This window comes from Phyllopteryx taeniolatus, chromosome 12 (assembly GCF_024500385.1).
Source record: "Phyllopteryx taeniolatus isolate TA_2022b chromosome 12, UOR_Ptae_1.2, whole genome shotgun sequence".
Classification (NCBI taxonomy): domain Eukaryota; kingdom Metazoa; phylum Chordata; class Actinopteri; order Syngnathiformes; family Syngnathidae; genus Phyllopteryx; species Phyllopteryx taeniolatus.
In genome coordinates, this window is record NC_084513.1 from 21,832,551 (window position 1) to 21,847,480 (window position 14,930).

A 14,930-nucleotide genomic window follows, 5' to 3' on the forward strand; every position below is an offset into this window, starting at 1 on the left:
GGCAATGCTAAGTTTCACTGATCCTCACGTGTTTCACACTTACCAATTGGATCAAGGGCAACTTGTGGATCAGTGGGAAGACTTGGTCTACCAATACCAGCCAAGTTAATCGCCATTACCCTGAACTCGTAGTCAAGGCCTTCAGTCAGCCCTGTCACCTTGTGTTCTTTCATTCTCAAGGGGGTTGGGCTTGACCTCTTCCACAACATACTATTCCTCTCCTTGAACTCAACGTGATACCCTGTGCATTGTGTTGTGGTTCGGGAGAGAGTACGTCTTCATTAATGTGATGACCTAAACCTTTATATGCAAATCACCTCAAGTATACCACTGTATATCTATGTGTACATGTATATGACATGTAATTAGCTCACACATGGCCATACCTGTGATGGGAGACCCTCCGGTCTTCCTGGGATCTGACCAAGCAAGGTAAGCAGAGTCATGGCGCATGCTCATGACCTGAGGTGGAGGAGGAGCGTCGGGAACGTCTGTTAAAAAGCATAGATGTTTGTAGGGAGGAGAAAGCTAATGTTCAGGCAAAAAAACACAAGTTGCAGGCACTTACTGAATGGATGTTTTGCAATGACAGGCTCCGACTTGAGTCCCTCTCCAACACCATACTTGTTCTCAGCACAGACCCTAAAAATATATTCCGTGCCCTCGTGGAGACCAGTTACCCTCATGGTGTTTCTGTCCACCGTAGAAGAGACAGTCACCCACATGTTGGTGATAGAGTCCCTCTTCTCTAGAAGGTAGTTTGTGATGTCTGAGCCACCGTCGTCTTTTGGTGCTGCCCACTTTAGTGTGGCACCATCTGCAGTTACATCCTTGAACTTGATAGGTCCTACAGGGATGCCAGGCTTACCCACCACCCTGAAATTAAAACCGGCTGTCAATACATATCAAGACCACAAACATGACAATGCATCTACAAATGCATCTGATTGCAACCTGATGAAAATGGTGGACTCTTTGGTGCCAGCACTATTCCTCAGGGTGATGGTATACTTGGAGGCATCACTTCTCTGGCAATCCCTGATCAGAAGAGTGGTGTTGACTGCAGAGCATTCTGCACAAACACGTCCAGTGTCTGTCAAGTCTTCGTCCTCCCCCTTCTTCCAGGACACCTTGGGCGTTGGTTTTCCGATGATTGGAATTTTCAGACGCACCGTACTGCCCTCTTTGGCAATGTAACACATGTCGGGAAGCTCCCTCAAGTCACAGGTGGGATGAACTGTGAAAATGAGTGTCACAATACTTATACGATACAGATGCCAGTACAAAATAAAGCAATCCATTAGTGTTGACATGAGAACTACAGTACAAACTATGTTGTGTGAATGTTTCTCCTTACTCAGTTGGTCCTTGGCAACTACTATCAGCTCCTTGGCAGCACCTTCCCCAGTGTCATTCACAGCTTTAACACTGTATTTGTACTCTCTGCCCTCTACCAGATCTTTAGCGCTGTACTGCATGTTCTTCGACCTCATTAACTCCTTGCACTTGTCGTTGCCATTCAGGACCTCGAGTACATAGCAGATAATGCGGCTGCCACCATCAGTTAGAGGTTTCTTCCAGCTGAGAGTGCAAGAGTCCTTGGTAACCAGCAAAGTTTTAAAGTCCATTACAGGACCGGGCTCCTCTGTATGAGTAGAAAAGTAATGGTGACCCAAAAGCAGTGAAATGAAAGAGAATAAAGCTGAAATTTGGCTAATCACACCCACCAGATGCTCTGACTGAGTCAGAGGTCTCGCAGCACTCTCCAGCGCCGAGCTGATTGACGGCTGACACTCTAAAGCAGTAGGAACGTCCAGCATTCAGGTCTAACACCTTCAAAGACGTCTTGGTACAATTGTTAGAGACTGTAGACCAGGCCTTCCTCTCAGTGTCACGCTTCTCCACAACATAGTGGGTGACTTCATAGCCACCGTCCAGGTGAGGAGCATCCCAGTAGATGGAGGTGCTGTCCTTCGTGGTCTCTTTAACCACCAGGTTAATTGGTGGCCCAGGAGTGTCTAAAATAAAAAGAAAACACAAAAAGGGAGGGTCAACTCCAAATGTTCCAATTTTTTTTTTTTTTACCATTGTGCCTTTACTGTTGATTCAACCTTGGCTGAGATAAATAAAAAAAAACAGCAACGGTTTCTTACCAAGGACCTTGACGATGATGGTGTACATCTTTATGCCAGCCACACTCTCTAGGTTGAGAATGTATTTGCCTGCATCGTATCTGTTGACATTCTCCCCGATCACAGTGGTGTCGGTTTTTGTCGACTTAATGACGATGCCTTGGCGGTCCTTGATGTTGGTGTTCATCTTTGCCCAGGTTATCTTGGGCGGGGGTTTACCCTTGATTGTGGCATGAAGCTTCATGGTGGCACCAGCTCGCAGCTCCAGGCCCTCCTTCAACAGAGCACTCAGCTCCGCCTCTGGAGGTACTAGATGATTATCAAAGATTATTCCCACCAACTTTCAAAAGCCATGACATTATTTAGATTAACACACGTTTTTTGTATTGTCACGATAAAAAAAAAAGCACAATCCACACCTACAGTGTAACTTGTTATGATCAGTTATCCTACATGCTACTTATTCACACAGAAAAGACACGGTGGTAGGAAAAAAAATACCTAAGATGTCCTTTGCAATGTGCTTGCCAGGCACTTCAACTGGTTCACTGAAGCCAACCTTGTTGACAGCGGTGACACGGCACTGGTACTCAGCCTTGTGTATGAGGTTTTGTATGGTGTAGCTGGTATCCTGCAAGTTTCTCGGAACATTGCAGCGGATCCAGTCTGCTGTGTCTGTCCTCCTGCACTCCAACAGGTATCCTAAGATTGGGCTTCCACCATTGTTGGCCGGGGCATTCCAGCTGAGGCTGAGGGTGCTGTTGGTGGTGTCTGTCACACACGGGTTCAGCACCGGGCCAGGAGGAGCTGTGACAGTGCATTTGATCCCAAGTAAAAAAAAAGTACCAAAGAAAGAAAGCAACTTTCAGAGGTCATGAAACTCACTGATGGGATTTTGTGCAGTGGTGGCATCAGAAGGCTCGCTGGGTTTTCCAAGTCCGGCCACATTAACAGCAATCACTCTGAATTCATATTCGACTCCCTCAGTAAGGCCCAAGACATTAAAAGTCCTTTCCATTAAGGGCTTTCTGTTCATCTTGGTCCAGTTCATCTCCATAGTTTCCTTCTTCTCCAACATGTAACCCAGAATGATTGACTTTCCATCGTCAGTAGGCTCCTTCCAGCTCACTGTCATAGCATCCTTGGTGACATTGGTGATCACTGGGGCCTCACACGGCCCAGGGAAAGCTGGGACATACATCAGCATTTTTAGTTCAAACAGTCGAATAATTTTTATGTGAATGAAGGGAATATCTTAATAATTTACCAATATCAACGTGCTTAACTATACTCACGGTATTATGCCACAAACAGTTTAGCTGATGAAAGGTCAAACTCACTGAATGGGTTCTTGGCGATGACAGGGGCAGTAATGAGACTGTCTCCGACTCCCCACGTGTTCTCAGCACGGATACGGAACTGGTATTCATGACCCTCAATCAGCTTCTCCACGTTGAATTCAAGATTTTCACCTTTGATCTTTGAGGAGACCTGAGCCCAGTTGGCCCGGCTGGTCTCACGCTTGTCCAAAATATAGTTAGTAATGGGGGCGCCACCATCCTTCAGTGGTGGCTTCCAGGACAACTTCATTTTGTTGGCAAACACTTCAACATATTTGGAACTGGCAGGTGGTCCAGGCACATCTGCATAAGACACAAATTCCAAATGTATCACCGGACTTCCAAGCCAACATACCAATTGGCTATGGCCCAAAAGTACTCACCCAAAATGGTGACATGAATGACAGCGGTCTTGGAGCCACTGGCATTTTCTGCAAGGATGGTGTAGACTCCAGTGTGCTCCTTGGTGACTGGGGTCATCTCCAGTTGGAACTGGTGTCTCTGTTGGGTGATGACCTGGCCTTCACTTGACCTCAGGCTCTCATCACCTCTCTTCCACGTGACTCTCGGCATTGGTTTTCCAAACACCTCAGCCTCTAGGAGAATTGGTGTTCCGGCCTTTACCTTTAAACCCTTCTGCATCCTGGCATTAAGTTCTACCATTGGAGGCACTGTAGTGAAGGGCAGGACACTAATTTATAACCCATCTACAAGTTAGCTGAAAGTAAAGTGGTCATTTAAGTTTGTCCCTCTCACCGTTCTCAGCACAGACCAAGATTGGGTCTGTGGGCTCTGAGGGTTTGCTAATGTTGACAGCTGTTTTGGCAATGACTCTGAACTGGTACTTCAGGTCTCGCTCCAGGCCAGTCACAGTGTACTCTTCCCTTGGGACATTCTGGCAAACAGTGTTACAGCGCACCCATATGTCTCCGGGCACCCGCATAGCCTCTACATAGTAGCCGATGATCTTGCTGCCACCATCGTTCTTGGGCCGGGCCCAAACAAGAGTTACGGAGTTCCTGGTCATATCCAGGACTTCTGGTTTCCCAGGTGTATCTGCGACACAATCACTTAGGTAAGCAAGTGTAACAGAAGTGAATTTGTTTAAAATTTGGTTTCATAGGTGTTGATCAGAAACTCACCAATGGGTGTTCTCGCAGTTACAAAGTCAGTCTTCTTGCTCGGCTTGCCCTGCCCAGCCCGGTTAATGGCAGACACTCTAAAGGTGTACTCCAGACCCTCAATCAGGCCGGCACAGGGGTACTCGGTGGTGCGTACAACAGTGTCGTTGGCCTTCACCCAAAGTAGGCTATTTCTTTCTTTGCGTTCGATGTAGTAACCTGTGATGGGGCTGCCACCGTCGCTCTCTGGCTTGTCCCATGCCACAAACATGCAGTCCTTGTTGGTCTTGTTGATATGACAATTAAGAGGTTCACTGGGAACATCTGGTGACAAAGAACACAATCAAAATGTATGTTATATATGTCAAATGGATGATTGCCATTTGATGATTTCTATTAGCTGTAATAGACTCAATGCCACCTTAAGAAAAGCGTAGGTTCAAGCTAAGAGAAATCATTATGATGCTTGAGATGTTATGGAAGTTAATTAATGAGAATACAATTTCCTTTCATAAATAAATGAAACGGCGGACGACTGGTAAGCACATCTGCCTCACAGTTCTGGGGACAGGGGTTCAAATCCCAGCTCCGCATGTGTGGAGTTTGCATATTTTCCCCGTGCCTGTGTGGGTTTTCTCCGGGCGCTCTGGTTTCCTCCCACATCCCAAAAACATACGTGGTAGGTTGATTGAAGACTCTAAATTGCCCGTAGGTGTGAATGTGTGTGCGAATGGTTGTTTGTTTACATGTGCACTGTGATTGGTTGGCGACCAGTTCGGGGTGTACCCCGCCACTCACCTGAAGATAGCTGGGATAGGCTCCAGCACGCCCGCGACCCTTGTGAGGATAAAGCGGTACAGACAATGGATGGATGGATGGAAATAAATGAAACATACCAAAGGGGAACTTGGCAATCATCCTGTCAGACTGGATGGGGTCCGACACGCCGTAGCGGTTCTCAGCACGGATGCGGAACACATACTCCTTCCCGGGAATGAGTTTGCCCAGCCTGCAGCTTGTCTTCTGGCAGGAGGAAACAGCGTTCACCCAGTCACCTCTACTGACATCGCATTTCTCCACAATGTAATTTTTGATTTTGCTGCCTCCGTCCTCCAGTGGTTGGCTCCAGGACAGAGAGCAGGCATCTGAGTCAATGTCACTGATCTCCACAGGACTGCCAGGAGGTCCGGGAATATCTACAACACACAGATAAACTCTGTCAAGCCATGCAATTCACTGAGTCCCCATAATATATAAACCTTGGACAATGACCTTTGATGATGATCTTCAGAGCTTGGACCACCTTTGCAGAGCTGTTTTCAGCCACAAGGCTGTAGTCGCCACTGTCTGTCCTTGAGACATCCTTTATGATCAAGACACACAAATTGCCAGACTGGTGCACCGCTAGACGGCTTGAAGAAACCAGTGGTACATCGCCAGACATCCACTTGCAGGTTGGAGAAGGTTTTCCACAAATGACAGCCTCTACCCTGAGTTTGGCTCCAGCTCTTTCACTGACCATGTCTGGCATTACAATCTTTGGCTCCACTGTGGGGGGGAGAAGAGAGAGGAGTAAATAGATATGAATACTTTAAATGGGAGGTGGGGACATCTTCGTCAAGCTCATTTTCAAAAATTGATCATATCGATCTGATGTTGGAACCTACACATCTGTTCCTTGATCTCGATCAGCTCCCTGGTCTCTGTGAACAAGCTCAAACCCATGATGTTCTTGGCAGCCACTCTGAACCTGTACCTCTTGCCCTCTTTCAGGCCACTGATGCTGATGCTCAAGCCCTTAATGGTGGTGTAGGCATTCCACACCTCCTTAGGCTCCTCAGCCTCCTCCTGCACTACTGGAGGTGATGGAATTGGTGGAGCAGCTTTCCCTTCATCTGGGATCTGCAGTTGAGATTTATGAATGCTTGACTACACCTTGGCACACACCACTTTGGTCCACAAATCAATCGAGCAAGCGCATAACCATTTAATAGCGATAATTGTCGGTGGGAAACAAAGTGAAAAAACAGCAAAATCACAAACCTCCACCGGTGCTGGAGGTTGTGGAGGAGGTTTAACCTCAATGTACTCAATCACATAACCATCAATTTTGGCCCCGCCATCCCTCGCAGGTTTCACCCAACCAACTGTGGCACTGTTCTTTGTGATCTCCAGAATTTCCATCTTCTCGCAAGGATCAGGTTTGCCTGAAAAAAACAAAATAAAAATCACGTATGCTATCATGACCAATAAAATGGGATGAGAAACTAAACATGGAGGGGCCTTAGTTCTCATTTGTCATTGTGTGACTAAAAGGTCATACTTACTGACAGGATCAGAGGCTAGGTACGAAGTGGGGGACACCCTGGGAACTCCTGAGCCATACTCATTGACAGCAGTCACTCTGAAGTAGTACTCTGTGCCTGGCATGAGACCGCTGACCTTGAAGGGTATCTTATCTTTCTCAACTTCTGCCTTGACTGTTGCCCACGTCTTGCGATCAATTTCACGCTTTTCAATGATATAGTTAGTGATCGCACTGCCACCATCAACCTCTGGAGGGCTCCAAGACAGCATTGCTGATGTCTGTTTGATGTCAGTGGCTTCTAGATTCATCACAGGTCCTGGGGTATCTGTTAGGGGGGAAACAGATGCAACCTTGTTTTTAAAGTCCATCAAAACAAGCACAGAGCTGTGACGAGCAGAAGGCAGGACATACCGAGGACCTTAACGTTGACAAACACAGCCTTTTCTCCAGCAGGACTCTGAACAGTCAGGCAGTATTTGCCAGAGTCATTGCGGGTGCTGTCAGGAATGACCAAGAAGGTCATGGTGTCGATGATGTCGACATGACCCTTCCTGACTACATTATCAATGCCCATCCTTCTCCAAATGACTTTTGGAGGTGGTCTACCTCTTATGGTAGCACACAGTCTGATGGGACAACCAGCTCTCACTGTTAGTCCCTGTTTCAAGTTGGCATCCAAGTCAATCTCTGGTGCCTCTGTAAAAAACAAAATAGGCATTCATAGAAATTATGATTGATAAATACAGTCACCTAATTCAGTGGTAAACCAATCCTCACCAAGTATCTCCTTGGGATTCACAGCTGTCTCCAGGTTACAGGGCAGGCTCATGCCCACCTGGTTCTGAGCTGACACTCTGAAGTCATACATAAGTATCTCATCCAGACTTGTGACGGTGAACTCACAAAAGACAAGCTGAGCAGCCACGTTGCAGCGTTTCCAACTATCATCTCCTTTCTTGGCACTTCCCTTCACCCTCATCTCAACAACATAGCCGATGATGGGTGCTCCGCCATCAGATACAGGCTTCGTCCAGCCTAGAGTTACAGTGGACTTGGTGCTGTCCAGGACCTTCATGTTGGTGGGTGGTGCAGGAGGCTCTGTAAGAAAACACACAAGATGAAGTCAAGCAAAACAAATATTAACAGGTATCTAGAAGAAAACTAGCGGCAACATACCAATTGCATCCTTCGCTGTGAACGCACGCGAGGGTTTGCTTGCACTGCCGACACCAATTTCATTGACAGCTTTCACTCTGTACTGGTATTCATGCAGTGATAGCAATCCTGTTACATTGAAGTGAGTTGTTGGCATTGCCTCTTTGTTAATGGTGGACCACCTTACAGCATGCTCCTCCTTCTTTTCCAAAAGGTAGCCAGTGATTGGTTTTCCACCATCTGTGTCAGGCTCTGACCACTGCACAGTCATCTCCTCTTTTGAGGTTTTAGTGACCTCTGGTGCTTCAGGTGCTCCTGGGACATTAAACTTTGTGCCAGCTACAATGGCCTCACTCTCCACTGCAGGGCCAGGACCCATCTTATTCTCTGCACGAACTCTGAAGATATATTCATTTCCCTCAATAAGACGAGTCACAATGGCCTTGTTGGTGATGACGGCATTTGAATGGACAGCCCACACACCCCTCTTGGTGTCACATTTCTCGATGATGTAGTTGTAGATCTCACAGCCTCCATCGTCCTCTGGGATTTTCCAGGCCAAATGGCACCTGTCTATAGTGACGCCAGACACCGTGAGATTACTAACCGGGCCAGGTCTGTCTAATACATTGACCTTGGCATGTGCGGAGCATGTTCCTGCACTGTTGGAGGCACTGACAACATATTTGCCACTGTCCGTACGCCCAGCAGAAGTCAGAAGTAGCTTTGAGAAGTCAGCACCGGTTTCGATCTGAAGCCTGGGACTCTTTTTGATCTCTTCAATACTATCATCTTTAGTCCATTTAACATCAGGCTGGGGTTTGCCCTTGACCATTGCCTCAATGGGAATTGAGTCCCCTGCCTTTACCACAAGGGTTCCATCCAGTTTTATCTTGATCTCTGGTTCTACAAGCTGCTCCTTAACCAGGACTTCAGCTGTGGTCACCCATTTGCTTTCACCACCGTCATTTTTTGTCTGAACTCTGAACTGGTAGACCTGGTTTTCAATGCACCTGTCAGCCATAAAGTAAGTCTCTTTGATTGCACCCTTATGAAGTCTCTCCCACTCCTCAGCCTCTTTTGGCTTCTTCTCCACGTGGTAACCCAGGTTACGACTGCCTCCATCGTAGTCAGGCTTCTTCCACTTGAGGAAGCAGAAGGTCTTGCCAATCTCCGATATATGGAAGTCGATTGGTTCACCAGGTTTCTCGATGGGGTCAACTGCCAGCACCGCTGTCTTGGTCTCGATTGGCGGTCCAACACCGATCTTGTTTTCAGCACTAACTCGGAAAAAGTACTCACAACCCTCCAAGAGAGGGGCCTTCATCAGTCGCTTTGTACAGTCATTGGAAACCACTGTCCATCCTCTCTGGCTTGGTTGACGACACTCAATAATGTACTGGGTGATCTCTGTGCCTCCATTGTCCTCTGGGTTCTCCCAAGACACCATGCAAGAGTTCCTGGTCACGTAAGCCACCTTTATATTCTGGCAAGCTCCGGGTGTGTCCAAGACATTGACAATAATAGTGGCTTGTGACTGTCCACTGCTGTTCTTAGCAACAATTGAGTATTTGCCATAGTCGGACCTGACTGCATCATTGATGACCAATTCACACAGAGGATAGTGGTTATTCAGGTGAGTGCGCTTGTCTCGAGACAAGGCTCTGGCATCCTTGGTCCATGTGATCTCTGGGTCAGGTCTGCCCTTAACTCTGGTGATCAAACTGATTATCTGGCCTACCCTTACAGTCAGAGAGTCGCGGCATGATACATCAACAACAACCACTGGAGGAACGAGAATATCCTTTGCCAAGATGATCTCGCTCAGCTCCCTGGGTTCACTCTCTCCAACCTTGTTTGTGGCTCTGATACGGACCCTGTATTCCATACCTTCTATGAGACCTTGTACTCTGTAGGCACACATGTTGATGACTTGCTTGTTGATCCTGTCCCACTGAGCGGATCCTGACTTTTGAATCTCTACTACATAGCCCAGGATAGGACTGCCACCATCTCTTGTCGGTTTGACCCAGCAGATATCCGCATAAGACTTGCTCCAGTCCTTTAGTTTAGGATTTCCAGGAGGTCCTGGCTTGGTGATGGGCCGGGTGGCTTTGATTGGATCAGAGGTGAGGGATGGTTCGCTAACACCAGCGATGTTCTCAGCAAACACTCTGAACTCATAGCTGTTGCCTTCAAATAGACCCGAAACTCTGTATCTGAGGTCCAACACGGGGGTTTTGTTGACACGGATCCACTTCCCTGTCATCTCTCGGCGTTCAATCACATAGCCACTGATAGGACTACCTCCATCGTAGTCAGGCAGGGACCATTCCACTGTCACAGCATTCTCTGTAATATCAGAGCACACTGGGAGGCCTGGTGGACCGGGAGGGTTGAACATGTTCTTGGCAATAGTTGGAGGACTCTCAAGCCCAGCACCAATTCCTATCTTGTTCTCTGCGCGAATACGTACAATGTACTCACGACCCTTCTCCAGGCGTGACACCTTGGCTTTGGTGCTGATACCGCTGGAGCTCACAACAGACCATGGCTCCCATGGCTTCTTCACATCCTTCTTTTCAACCACATAGTTTGTGATGGGTGTACCACCGTCGTCCTTGGGTGGCCTCCATTGTATCATCATATGATCAGGGGTTACTTCTAAGATGTTGATGGGTCCAATGGGTGCACCCGGAAGATCGAGCACAGTGACATGTAGAGCGACAGTCTTGCTGCCTACAGGGTTGTACACAGTGAGGATGTACTCCCCAGTGTCTTCTCTCTTGCACTCTGGTATGGTGAGGGTAGTGGTGGCTCCTGTTGATTCAATGTTATAGTGACCTTCTGATGCAATTTCCTTGCCATCTGTCATCCACTTGGCAGTGGGGATAGGGATCCCCTTCATCTTGGCAGGCAGGACAATCGTGCTACATGCCTTGACGGCAATACCCTCAATAAGCTTCACATCAACTTCAATAGTGGGTGGCACTGAAAGAGAAAAAAAGCACCTGTGAGAGGCCCGTCAATGAAACCGTACTGCAGCTGTTCTATTGTCCAAACCAATGATGGCTTACATGTCTTTTCCTGACAGGTAACAGGGACGCTGGTGTCAGGACGACTCACACCAATAGCATTCTGAGCCATTGCTCGGAAGCGGTAGGTCTTGCCTTCCTCCAGACCATTGACATGTGCATGGTTACTGCTGACAGTCTTAAAGGGAACCCAGTCCACCTGATTCTCTTCCTGGTACTCAATAATGAAGCCGGTGATTTCACTTCCACCGGTACGATCAGGCCACTCCCACTCTAACCACACCTCTGTCTTGTCTGCATCATTGTGGTGTAGATTTTTTGGGGGGCCAGGTGGATCTAAAAGGTGAGAGCACATGTTTAGTCTTTTGTTCTTGATGTTTTTAATGGTATGCACAATACGGTGATACCTTGCCTCTTGAGTGGCCCAATTTAAACGTTTTTCGAGTTACAAGACGTCAATTGGTCAGTTTTTTTGCTTTGTGTTACAAAGCAAAATTTAAGTTATGGGGGAGTTTCAGATAAGCCACTGCACGAGTGAAGTAAAAAAAAAAAAAAAAAAAAGGGAGCAATCATGGGACTATAATGCCCTTGCTTATTGGCAAGGAGAGCCACAGTCTCTGATGCACATTCAGCCTTTTATTGAATGACACAAACAGTCAAGCACCCAAATACAAAATGAGAACACTCGCTTGGAGCTGACGTAGACCAAGTAGCACTGTACATAGAAAACAGCATAGCACTCACAGAGAGGATCAACAGCCTTGATGGGCGTCTTTGTTATAACGTAGTCACTCCTGCCAAACTGGTTTTCTGCGGCCACTCTGAACAGGTACTGGATTCCTTCCATCAGATACATGGCCATCAAACTCCGCTTCTTATTGGCTGCAGAGACGGGGACCCACTGCTCAGCAGCCACATCCTTCTTCTCCACAACATAATGGGAGATAACGGCGCCACCATTGTCCTCCGGGGCTTTCCACGTTAGGTAGGCAGACTCGCTGGTTACCTCAGAGACCACCAAGTCTCGCGGAGGTGTTGGTTTGTCTGAAGAGGAAAAAAAGGAATCAAATTTGAGCTTAAGGAATGCTGCTCTGACTTAGGGTAGACGAAGAAAGAGGAAAACAACTTCTGAATCACAAATACTCATGTTCTTGACTCACTCAGAACCAGAACGGCAACTGTGGCCGTTTTCTTCCCAGCAGCATTTTCCACTGTGAGAGTGTAATTGCCAGAGTCAGGACGGACACACTTGGGGATTAAGACTTTGCTGCCAGTGGACGTAACAGCGACAGTGATGTGAGCTGGCATTTCGCCATAATTTTTCTTCCAGCTGACGGTGGGTGTGGGCACACCCTTGATCGTGGCACTCAAGGTGATGTCGGTGCCCAGCATGGCCAGATGGTCCCGTGCCATGTTGGCATCCAGCAGTAATTCTGGCACCTCTGCAGAGGGAAGCAGGAATCAACTGAGTAGTCAGCTCGGTGACTCACATGGATGCCCACACTATAACCAATATACTTCATCTTTCTCTCTCTCTCTCTCTGCAAGAGTTCCTGCAATTTATCATCATGGAATACAAATACAATAATCCTCCGCTCTATCAAAGTTCTTGCTTGGCGGTCCCACTATATTGCAGATTTTTATTACAGCTGTTACTGTTTGTAAAATATTTTTGGGTTATCCATTGCGCTTGCTCTCTCTCAATATATTATATGTGTTTAGGTCTGCCACGATAGCAAATATTTTAGAACACTTTCACAATTTTGTTTTTATTCCACTGATATAATGATATTAGAGCATAATAAAGAATTGTACACATCTTAAAAATTCTGCCCTGGTAATCAAAAATATGAGCACAACTATGTAATGTTTATTTACTAAATAAAAGTAGGGCTGCATTTCACAATTACAGCAAGTCAATAAAAAGAGAAAGTTATTAGTTAGTGTTCAAATAAAGAGCTTAACTTCAGAAAAATAAAAAAAGTCTGAATTCCCCCTTTTTCTGTTTGGCATCTTTACACAACAGTGGAGCCTCAAACTATTTTACATATTTTAATTTAAAAAATCTTAACAATTGAACCGTTTTAGAGGTTATGTTTGTTCAAAACCTTTGTTTTGTTTCATCATGGCGCTTGACATATATCCATCCATCCATCCATTTTCTACCGCTTATCCGACTTGACATATATGCCCTTTTAATAAGTGCTCCCACTGGGAACTTCCCACCTTCCTGGGTGCAAAAAAAAATTACTCTGGCCATTCCATTTTAAGTGTTTAACCCTTTGCAAACGTGCTCTTCCTTTTTTGGTCATTTTCTTATATTTCTCCGTCTTTAACTCAACTTCCACGCTGAGTCTCTCTCTCCCCCCCCTGCTACGTTCCTCCCAGTATCTGGGCTGCGCCCAATCAGTGATTACCGCCCGAGATGCAGATTTGATTGGCTGAAGGGAGTGGCTGAACTTGCATGTGATTGGTCAGTACGGTTAATCATTACCGTAACACCTGTAATATGTTGCACAGCTTAAAATAGAAGCGCCCTGTATGTCTTAAATCATAACCTTTTCTTTTTTGGCTATGGTGTGGGTCTGTAAGGGACTGCTTCGGGGTCCGCCAGTTAGTGACCTCTGCTATAAACGATGTCACCACAATCGAGCGAGCCAGAGTGAGCTCTTTAGTTCCTTAGCTCGCTAGCTAGTTATCTCATGGGCTAGCGAACATAATAAATAGTTAACTTTCCCTAAAGTGTCCCAGTTGTGCGCATCTACAGAACCAAAGCTGTTCTGCCAGCGGCTCGCTGCATCGGATGTTACCACAACAATAAAAATTTATTGAAAATAGTCGTGTCAATTGTATTTATGGCCCCACTCTGCCTCTGATTGGCTAGCTCCAAGACAGGACTCATTGTTTTAGTGAATAACCACCAACACACACATACAGTATGTAGGCAACCAATGCTGTGCTTCGGCAGAATAATCACAGTTTATGTTCCCTGCTCATTTTTGGCGTCTCAGACGCAGGACACATATCAAACGAGATACCTGTATAGATAGCTATAGAGAGAAAGAGAGAAAGAGAGAAAAAGAGAGAGAGAGAGATAAAGAGAGAGAGTACAAAGGAAGATGTCGTACCCAGTCTGTCATGGACCTTGATGGTCTGTTTGACATAGGCTGGGTCAGATTTGCCTGCGGCGTTAACAGTGTAGATCCTGAAAGCGTACTCTTGGCCATCACTTAGGCCTGTCACTACATAGTATAGGTCAGGGCACTGCTCTGGACGCTCATTAGCCGGAATCCACTCTATCGAACCCGGCTTCTGGTACTCCACAAGATAGCCGAATATCCGTCCTTTTCCGTCATGGCGAGGCATCTGCCACTTGAGACTGACAGAGTCTTTTGTCTTGTCGTAGGCCTCAGGGGTCACTGGAGGACTGGGTCGCACTGTAAATAATTGACCACATGTATGATTTTATGTTCCACCATTCCAATACTATGAGGTCTATTTGTTTTAGTCACACTAACCGATGGGATCTTTGGAAAGGATGGGCTTTGAGGGGACACTCGGGTCTCCGGTTCCCAGCTCATTTTCAGCCATCACACGGAACTCATATTCACAGCCCTCCACCAGGTCCTGGACTCTATACTGAGTGGCAGGGTACAAGGGTTCTCTTGTGGCCCTTGACCACCTCTTGGCAGAAGGCTCTTTCTTCTCCAGGATGTAGTTGGTGATGGGTTTTCCTCCATCACGGGGCCGGTTCCAGAGCACCAGCAAGTTGGTAGCGTACACCTCCCTGACAGTTGGCATCTCAGGGGCTTCAGGAACTCCTGCAGAAGAGTCACACA

General features: G+C 46.8%; 1 protein-coding gene across 4 annotated transcripts in view; it reads right to left on the bottom strand.

Moving 5' to 3' along the window:
• The window catches only part of ttn.1 (titin, tandem duplicate 1), a 196,003-nt gene that overhangs the window by 45,672 nt on the left and 135,401 nt on the right, over positions 1 to 14,930 (bottom strand). For all 4 annotated transcript variants that reach the window (XM_061792602.1, XM_061792600.1, XM_061792601.1 and 1 more), the window contains 26 exons: positions 14,610 to 14,912; positions 14,220 to 14,528; positions 12,252 to 12,533; positions 11,836 to 12,135; positions 11,134 to 11,427; positions 8,078 to 11,047; positions 7,679 to 7,999; positions 7,313 to 7,597; positions 6,921 to 7,226; positions 6,637 to 6,800; positions 6,261 to 6,495; positions 5,866 to 6,141; positions 5,490 to 5,789; positions 4,615 to 4,917; positions 4,229 to 4,528; positions 3,856 to 4,143; positions 3,473 to 3,775; positions 3,018 to 3,320; positions 2,634 to 2,939; positions 2,154 to 2,441; positions 1,728 to 2,018; positions 1,358 to 1,645; positions 955 to 1,237; positions 569 to 876; positions 387 to 491; positions 44 to 241 (listed from right to left, as the gene is read on the bottom strand). In XM_061792602.1, the coding sequence (XP_061648586.1) occupies positions 44 to 241; positions 387 to 491; positions 569 to 876; positions 955 to 1,237; positions 1,358 to 1,645; positions 1,728 to 2,018; positions 2,154 to 2,441; positions 2,634 to 2,939; positions 3,018 to 3,320; positions 3,473 to 3,775; positions 3,856 to 4,143; positions 4,229 to 4,528; positions 4,615 to 4,917; positions 5,490 to 5,789; positions 5,866 to 6,141; positions 6,261 to 6,495; positions 6,637 to 6,800; positions 6,921 to 7,226; positions 7,313 to 7,597; positions 7,679 to 7,999; positions 8,078 to 11,047; positions 11,134 to 11,427; positions 11,836 to 12,135; positions 12,252 to 12,533; positions 14,220 to 14,528; positions 14,610 to 14,912 (9,909 nt within the window). The remainder of the gene's footprint in view (positions 1 to 43; positions 242 to 386; positions 492 to 568; positions 877 to 954; positions 1,238 to 1,357; positions 1,646 to 1,727; positions 2,019 to 2,153; positions 2,442 to 2,633; positions 2,940 to 3,017; positions 3,321 to 3,472; positions 3,776 to 3,855; positions 4,144 to 4,228; positions 4,529 to 4,614; positions 4,918 to 5,489; positions 5,790 to 5,865; positions 6,142 to 6,260; positions 6,496 to 6,636; positions 6,801 to 6,920; positions 7,227 to 7,312; positions 7,598 to 7,678; positions 8,000 to 8,077; positions 11,048 to 11,133; positions 11,428 to 11,835; positions 12,136 to 12,251; positions 12,534 to 14,219; positions 14,529 to 14,609; positions 14,913 to 14,930) is intronic.